We start from the raw sequence: 8,932 nt of genomic DNA on the forward strand, positions 1-8,932 counted from the left end.
GGTGGTGCTGCCAGCGTGCGGTGCCGCCTGCGGTGGAGCCGTGCCTTCAGGTGTGCGAAGCCTGGTGTGAGCAGGGTGGGAGCGAGGGGGTTTCTGCGAGAACCGGTTCTACGCTGGCAGCTCTGGACTCGGCTGTCTCTGAAGGCACCAGAGGGGTGGATGGAAGGATACAGGGTGCAGCTGGAGCCCTGTGAAGAGCCCAGAACAGCTCCACAAAGTACCGCTGACCTGGGAGCACCACCGTGACCAGGTGGCCGAGCAGCAGAGCATGCAGAGGGACCTGGGCAAGGCCTTGCTGCTCTCCAGAACCCTTTGACTCCTGGCCCACGCTGGCTCGGGGAGATTTAAGGAGCAGCTCCCAGCCCTTGTCAGTGCAGGAAAGCAGTGGGTTTTTATTTCGCCATTCCAGCAGATAAAGAAGGCTATTAGATACTGATTAACCCTATTCTGTCCAGCATGGCCGCTCGCTGCCTTGTGAGACAAATGCTCCCAGCCCCTGCTTCTTCTGAGGCAGCCTTCTGGCTCTCCTCAGCAGGTCCGGAGGAGCAGGTATCTAGAAGTTGTGTTTTCTGCCCTTGGACTGTAGCAGGCCTGTGAAAGGTGTGCAAGCCCGCTGGCAATAGCTTTGCTTTTCTCAAGCCTGTTTTACAGCAAACTATAAATTACCAAATTGAATTGAGGTCACCTAAAAGAGACGCAGACCGTCCCTTTTGTGGGTAGAGCCTTTGTACACAGCCCCTGGTTGTTCCCGAAGAATGGCTCGTTATCTGCAATAGGGGATGCCAAGCAGTGATTAGTAGTTTTCTCTTTTCTTATCTTCAGCAGCTTCATGTGGTGCTGGGAGCTCTTACAGTTGCTCCATGCCGGGAATGGTCTTTCTGAAATCGTGACTGAGGTGAAGAGATACGAAATGGTTAAAATGGCTCCCTTGACACACAAATGCTAATTAAGGTGATAACTCAGTCTGTTGCTCTGATGGATCATCAGACAGCTATTTTAAATGCTTTTCTTGGTGGGAAGCTTACCGCAGCTGACTGGGGCAATGAATTTTTAGGCTTGAAAGGACCGTAGTAGCCGGAGCAGCCTGTTGGCATTGTTCTTGTGGAAATATTTGCTTTAGCTGTGGTATCCAGCCAGCATCGCCTCTGGCCCATCCGCTCTGCTCCGGCTTGCAGAACTGCTGTAGGGGCTTTGGCAGAGGTTTTGAAATCCAGTATCTGAGGTTGGCTGTACCTCAGGGAGCGTGGATTGGCCCCTTCACAATGGAAACCTTCACTGGACTAGTGAACGCTTGCTTACCTGCAGGAAAACTTGCTTTCTGGGCTTGACTTGAGTCCATGAGCACACTCTTAGGTCTCTGCAGCTCGGGCCATGCGTTCCACATACATTTTTAAAGGGTGTTGCTGGTTTACGCATTTTCCTACTTTCTCTCTGTCCCATCTGTCACACTGCGCTTGCATTAAACTGGCTCGGAAGACCAGCCTGGCTGAAGAGTATGGAGACTACTTGAATAGCAGGTCTGCTCAGCATCTAAACTCTAACTCAGGCCGCCTGTGTTCAAGTCCCATAGCTGGAAAACGTGCTTTCTTTGGCTTACATCGTGTATCCCTCAGGTACTTCAACCCCAGCTTAAACTTACCTTCGTTTAGTTTTCCGCACTGGAATACCTCCAGCCTGGCAGAGGAGGGGTGCAGTTTATAACTTTGGCCTTTATTCAAGATCAATGCTCTTTTAATTGCTCGAAATAAAATATAACGCAATGCAGAGACAACAACGTTACGGTGACATGGGGCAGCGGTGTGTTAGGACTTGTGGCCTCGGATCCCTAGCAGATCACTTTTCCCAAACCCCTGTCTAGAAAGCTTTGCCTCTGTGATCTCTTGGGTATCCTGATTGGTTTGGACAACTCAGCCTGGACTTTTTCCTCCTGTCTCCCTGCAAGCTCAACTCCCTGGAAACAGCAGAGGAGTCTTTCTTTGGCCTTCACCCCAAAACCTTCAGGCTGAGAACAGGAAAATCAGTCCTAAACCTACCCTTCGCTGCCTTAAGCCGATAGAAAGACCAGCTCAGAACAAAAGTACTTAACTCTCCGGAGTGCTGCAGCTTCAGTAAATGCCCGCAGGATCAGCATTAATTGCAGCAGTAGTGTATTAGGGCCCAGTGACCTGCTTAAGTGTTTGCAGGATCGGGACCTAAATACCCCAAACACTGTAAGCCGCTTGGTGAAAAGCCCAGCAGAAGGAAGGTGCCGTCACCGTCTCCAAAGCAGCAGCTCTTTAAAATAGATGGCCGGGCTCCTGCAGCCCTCGATACCAAAATAACCTGAGACCAGGTAAACCGCAGAGGGACACGCTCCTGTGCAGGGTGTGGTTTTCTCTTCCCCCGCCTCTCCACTGCCGGAAAGGCGTCAGGAGAGGTTTTCCAAAGCAGCATTGCGTGCTGCCCAAACCTGCGGTAGGTTTTTGCCCCGACAGCCCCCTCGGCGTGTCCTGCTCAGGTCGCTCCCTCCCCGCTGGCTGCAGCCTGTGTCCCTCTCTGCAGGGTGTATGTTGCTGGCATGACTGACTCATCCTCCTTTCTAAGCTGATCCTGTACTTAACCGGAGAGGTAATTAACGCTTGTTAGTGGTCTAGAAAATGCTAAGCACATCTTCCATTTTTAAACTACCCGAGGTGGCTCTGCCTCGTACGTGTTTGCTGCCCTTTTTTTCCACAGAGCCTGTCAAGAAGAGAAACAGAGGCTTTTTATTCGGAAATACTGTACTGATAGGAAGAGCAGTTAAGTCTGAAGAGGGCGAATGATGTTTGGGGCTCCATGAGATGCAATCTACATACACGTGCTAGTGCAAAGTATGTTTATGTAGTGAGTAAACTGTGTCTAAATGGACCCAAAACAGGGACAGAATGGAGGGGAAAGATGATTTTGTGAGTTCTGCTGATCACTAGCATTAGAGCTGGCCCGGGGGTGGCTCCAGGCTGCCTGCATTCCCTGGGGCAAAACCCAGCCCCAGGACAGCATTCCCGTGTTGGGAAAGCTTGTTATCCTCACGTGAGGCAGCCTTCCCCGGGCTGCAAACCTTTGTAAAGCTGATACCTGGCAGCATTAGCGGCGGGAGCTGTCTCACTGTGTATTTTGCCTTTAGCAATCAAGACTGAACCCTGCCCCAGAGGAGATAAACCCAATCTACCTTGTGCCGCATGCTTTGTGCCCCACCGAGCTCGGGGGTCTGGGTAGGCGCCTGCATGGTGCTGTGAGTCAGGATGCTCAGAGCTGCTTGGAGTCGTCGTCTTTAGTACTCCTGTCTTCAGGAAGGGGGTGTTACAGCCGCAGCCCTCCATCAGGCAGGTTAAAAACCACCACAGCTCTTCTCTTGCACTGTGTACAAGCCTGCAGAGCCTGGACGTGGGACTGGGCAGAGGCTGTGGCCAAAGGGAAAATAACGGTTTCTTTTTATAGTGTGGTCTAGTCTGCCCTTGACATTAAGAGAGCCTCTCCATCTTCAGGATGTCTTGCCAACAGCGCAGAGGCAAGTGGTTTGTAGAGCGGCTGCTGAGGAGTTGGGGGCAAAGCTCCTCCTGACGCAGGGAGGTTTTGTGCTTGACAGCAAGGGAAGGGGCCTTCACGTCGGAGCTTGTCACTTGTCACACTGGGAAGAAAGTGTCCTCTGCGATTTCCAGGAAAACAGCATTTGGCTATGACATCCCTCTTGAAGCGAGGCAGAGTTTGTAGGGCAGGGAAGGGAAATATCTTCATTAAGTCAGCCAATGTTGCGGGAAAAGCAGATTAGTTTTCACGCACAAGAGCCCTTCCAGGAGTTTGGAAGAGGCTCCGTTTTCGTGCTTTGTGCAGTTGCCTGGGTCTGGCCGAGGTTCCCTGGAAGGGACTAACCTACGCGATCCCGCCTGTAGGCTGCGAAGAGGCGGCACTTGGCCAGAGCATAAGAGTTTAAGGCTTGTTTCCTGGGGCCTTTCTGGTGTCGGCACATGAGGCAAGCAGGGCCATTTCTACACATTGATGACTTGGAGGGGGTCAGTTATCTTCAGCCACAGTGAACTGAGGCTCTTTGCCCATTCTGCAAAGTAAAATGCAGTGCCAGATCATGGAGCATAAAGGAGTTGGGTTTTTTTCCCCTTGGATAATTCTCTTCCCACTGCTTGTACCTTTTCCAGTGGTTTAAAGACAAGATTTCCCTTGAGGTTTTCTCTCTGGCCATGTTGGTGCACGTCCCTGCCCAGTTCTCAAGCCTAATTCTTAGCTTCTTTTTTTCCCTTCAGCTCATGGTGGTCCCATGTGGAGATGGGTCCCCCCGACCCCATCCTGGGGGTGACAGAAGCTTTCAAGCGCGACACCAACTCCAAGAAGATGAACCTGGGTGTGGGGGCGTACCGGGATGACAACGGGAAGCCGTACGTCCTGAACTGTGTTCGCAAGGTGAGCCTGGTGCTGGCTGCGGGGCAGGGCCAGATCCAGGTGTCGGGCGCCCTGGCGGGGTCAGGGAGGGGGAAGGCCTCTAGGCAAGGTTTGCCTGTTGGTCCTTAGAATAAGCTTTCTCTCTACGAGAGCAGGACAGTGTTCCTGGATGTCTTCCTTAGCAGGACTAATGCTTTTGAGACACAACAGAGATAGTTGTTAAGTAGTAGGGGGTAAAACAGGGAATACGTGTCCTGTTCCCATCCGGGTAAATCTAATTTGTTGTGGACTTCCACGAGCCCTCCAACCCAGCTGTCCTCTGAACTTCAAGGTGTTTCTTGAATAGGCTGATGTTCCCTGGGCCAGCCCACATGGGGGGAAAGAGCTGACATTGTCCCCTTGACGGATTAGTCTTAGAAATTCTGCTGAGCCGTTGTTACCAGTTTCTCCATAAGCCAGTCTAAAACTCCAGCCCAGGGAGCTGGATGTGGACAGTGCCCTTGAGGGGATTATGGAGCCTTTCAGGGCTGTAAGTGTAGAAATAGGCCGTTAAATAGCTGGCAGGTGACACACATATTGACTGGCTGGTCTCCTTGGCGGAGGGAGGATGCGTTGTCCATATTTCTCATCAGTGTGGGGTTTAAAGCCATCCCTTGCCCTCACTCTCCCCGTGTCACGTATTGCAGCTGGGTCACAACCGGGGAGCCCGTGTGGTGTCGCAGGATCGGTTTCCTGGTGGTACGTAAATGCTGCCAGGGTCTGTCCCACCACTCTGGGAGCATGGATGGGGCTCCCAGAGCGTTCCAGATGTCTCTGTCACTGCACTTTTCCCGAGCATGGCTCCTTGTCTGCTGTTCTTGCTGCCACCCTCTTACCCTGTGTTAGGTAAGGACTTGGACTGGTTTCTGATGCAGGATCTGCTTGAAAGAAGTAGAGATTAGCAAAGCTGGGGGAGCCATGTTTAAGGGTTGGGTGAGCTAGCTTTCAGATAGGCTGCTTTCAAAATCGGCTGGGGTTTCTGGATATGTTTTTTTTTAACCTGCTCCATCTAGTTCAATAACACTCCCAGCATGACGAGGCCCTACAAAGGGCTTGCTACCCTACCTGGTTTTGGGATGCCTTTTGGTAACAGTCAAGTCTTGCCTTCCTAGAGGACAATTCCTGCTTGGGCAAAGAAACATGTGTCCTTGTGCAGCAGCGCTGACTTATAACGGACTTGAGGGCTCTGGTGGCCGCTGGGCACCTTGCCCCGTGGTAAAAGCAGAGTGTCATCTGAAATGTTTATTGCTGCCCTGGCTTTGAATGAGCCCTGATCTCTGAAGGGAAACTCCTCTAAACCAACCTTTGCCCCTCTTGAGCAAGCGAATGTGAAGAGAAGCACCCTTGGAGCTGTCTACCATCCTCTCCACAGTGATGCCTTCCTTGCTGAATATGTGTCCTCCTTCCCAGGCGGAGGCCATGATAGCATCCAAGAAGATGGACAAGGAGTACTTGCCCATTGGGGGGCTGGCGGATTTCACCCGGGCATCTGCAGAACTGGCCCTGGGTGAAAACAGTGAGGCTTTCAAGAGCGGCCGGGTAAGGAGTGAGCTGGGGAGCAGGGGGTGGGTAGCACTGTCTGATGCACGGTTGGTACGTGGGTGCCCAGCAAAAATGGAGGGGCTGGCAGGTACTCATGCCTCTGAATTGCAAGCTGACCAAGGATAACTGCTTCCTCTGAAGGCTGGCGTGAAATAGCCTATCCCAAGGAAGAGATTTGACCTTGCCAGGGGTTCCAACTCCCTGCCCTGCAACTGCAGTGGCTGACCCACGCGGTTCCCTCCAGCCCCACGTCCCTGTTTGAGTGAGCTGTCGCAGAGTGCTTCTGCCAATGCTGACTCAGAGACTGGGCTTTCCCTGTATCATACTGTGGCTGCTCAGACATGTGTTTGTTTCTTCCCTTGCAGTATGTCACTGTGCAGGGTATTTCTGGGACTGGATCTCTGCGAATTGGAGCCAATTTTTTGGTGAGTCCCTGGCTGGTGGGGGAAGGAAAGGTAATCTTTTGACCAGAGCTGAATCTTTGGGGTTTTCTAACTGCTTGAATCTTTTCAACCTGTTTGAACACTCTGTCTTTCTCTTGATCAGCAACGGTTTTTCAAGTCTAGCCGTGATGTGTATCTGCCCAAACCGTCCTGGGGCAATCACACACCCATTTTCCGTGACGCTGGCCTGCAACTTCAAGCTTACCGCTACTACGACCCCAAGACATGCAGCCTTGACTTCTCTGGAGCCATGGATGACATTTCTGTGAGTTGCCTTTCCTACCTGGAAGCAGGGAGGTGATGTGGGGAGATGGGTGATCATCTTGCTTTAGCCCAACTATCATAGAATCATAGAACAGTTTGGGTCGGAAGGGACCTTTAAAGTTCATCTAGTCCAACCCCCTGCTTTTGGCAGGGACATCTTCAACTAGACCAGGTTGCTCAGAGCCCCGTCCAACCTGACCTTGAATGTTCCCAGGGATGGGGCATCTACCACCTCTCTGGGCAACCTGTGCCGGTGTCTCATCACCTTCATCGTAAAACATTTCTTCTCTATATCTAGTCTGAATCTCCCCTCTTTTAGTTTAAAACCATTCCCCCTTGTCCTATCGCAACAGGCCCTGCTAAAAAGTCTGTCCCCATCTTTCTTATAAGCCCCCTTTAAGTATTGAAAGGCCGCAATAAAGTCTCGCCGGAGCCTTCTCTTCTCCAGGCTGAACAACACCAACTCTCTCAGCCTTTGCTCGTAGGAGGGGTGTTCTATCTCCCTGATCATTTTTGAATATGATGCCTGAAGGCACCAAACGAAGGCTAGAAGCCTTGCAGAGCTTGTCTAAGTTGTCTAGGGCACGAGTGCCACCTCAGCTGCTGAGGAGAGTGCTCAGATGTCATTAATAATTTATTCTCTGTAACATCTTCCTCAGAAAATTCCAGAGAAGAGCATCATCCTCTTGCATGCTTGTGCTCACAACCCCACTGGAGTGGATCCCCGGCAGGAGCAATGGAAGGAGATGGCTGCTATGGTGAAGGTGAGCAGGAGAGTGTCCCAGGGGTACTGTGCTGTTCCTGGGAAAACCACATCTCTGGGCTTTCATGGGCGGTATCTGGTCTTCACTGCGCTAAAGGTTACTCCCTTCCCTGAAGCCCGGATGGGTGTCATGTTCCTGTACTGAAGACAGGAGCCAGACAAGTGCACCCCTAACGCTTCTAGCTGACCGTCAGACTTTCTGCTGGCACCTTCCCAGGAAGCTGGGGTAGGGACACCTGAAAGGAGAGCAGCAGGGTTGAAAGAGTGAGCTGTGATAGCTGGAGAGGGTCTCCCAGTGCTGGTGTATTAAAAATCCTGGAAGATCTTTCACGTGCCTGGTGTCTCCTCACAAGTTTCAGCTAGAAACAGATAGGGCTGGGTTCTTCCTTCATCCTTCTCCTCTTCCTCTCTGCCGCTCCCCCAAGCTGTAGCCAGTGAAATTTGGCTTGGGGATGCCAGGCCTTAGTACTGTCCTGAGAATTGGTAGATAGCAAAGCGGCCTCTGGGGCCTACAGATGGCTGTGGGTCTCCTGACCGAGGGGCAGTGCGGCTGGGTTGTCTGCCTAGAGGTATTGGAAGGGCTGGCACCTGCCCAGAGGGTTCCCAGGTGGTTTTCCTGGAAACTGATAATACAGGAGACACTGAAATGGAATGATTTATTACTGCTGAATCCAATTCTGCCTTCTGGGCCAGACTGCACATCCCATAAATGCACTGGGAGGGTCCTGACCCGCTGTTTGGATGTGTGGTGGGTAGCTGTAGTTCTGGGGCTGCCTTCCCTGTTGCAAAGGGGAATGGCTCTACTTCTGGAGCAGCACAGTTGCAGTTGAGCAGCCCGCTGCCTGTGTGGCTCTTTTCAGCCTGCTGCCCTGCTCCTCGGGGGGGTGTTCAGCTCCTGTGACACTCTCTCCCCTCTTTGCTGGCAGAAACGGAACCTCCTCGTGTACTTTGACATGGCCTACCAGGGCTTTGCCAGCGGGGACATCAACCGGGATGCCTGGGCTGCGCGGTATTTCATCGAGCAGGGCATCAACGTCATCTTGTCACAGTCCTATGCCAAGAACATGGGGCTGTACGGTGAGTAGGGCAGGTGGTGCGGAGAGGGTTTCATCCAGGCTGCTGGAGGGACCCTGCTGCCGCTGGGGTTTAGCAGCCAGTGTCTTTGTGCTGCCTGCGTTCATCCAGCAGGAGATAACCCGCTGGGAGCTGGTGGAGACCCTTCTAGAGAACAGAAAGCTGTGTAGCATTGGGTACCCGGTCCTGGGTATCCAAGGGCAGAGGCTGGGATCTGATTGTCCCCCTTTCAGGAGAGCGTGCAGGTGCCTTCACGGTGGTCTGCAGTGACGCAGAGGAAGCCAAGAGGGTCGAATCACAGCTGAAGATCCTCATCCGTCCCATGTACTCCAACCCACCCCTGAACGGAGCCCGCATCGCCTCCATCATCCTGAACACCCCTGACCTTCGGAAAGAG

The 8,932-nt window shown here is 52.5% G+C and overlaps 1 protein-coding gene across 1 annotated transcript; it reads left to right on the forward strand.

Moving 5' to 3' along the window:
* Positions 1 to 4,277: 4,277 nt before the first annotated feature.
* On the forward strand, positions 4,278 to 8,929 carry GOT2 (glutamic-oxaloacetic transaminase 2, mitochondrial; the record flags this gene model as incomplete). The annotated part of the gene is made up of 7 exons (XM_009585180.1): positions 4,278 to 4,431; positions 5,860 to 5,988; positions 6,357 to 6,416; positions 6,538 to 6,699; positions 7,358 to 7,462; positions 8,388 to 8,538; positions 8,769 to 8,929. Coding segments are annotated over exons 1-7 (903 nt in total), but the record flags the coding sequence as incomplete, so codon positions are not given.
* Positions 8,930 to 8,932: the final 3 nt, after the last annotated feature.

The sequence above is a fragment of the Fulmarus glacialis genome, unplaced genomic scaffold (genome assembly GCF_000690835.1).
Source record: "Fulmarus glacialis isolate BGI_N327 unplaced genomic scaffold, ASM69083v1 Scaffold30229, whole genome shotgun sequence".
In the NCBI taxonomy this organism is placed as follows: domain Eukaryota; kingdom Metazoa; phylum Chordata; class Aves; order Procellariiformes; family Procellariidae; genus Fulmarus; species Fulmarus glacialis.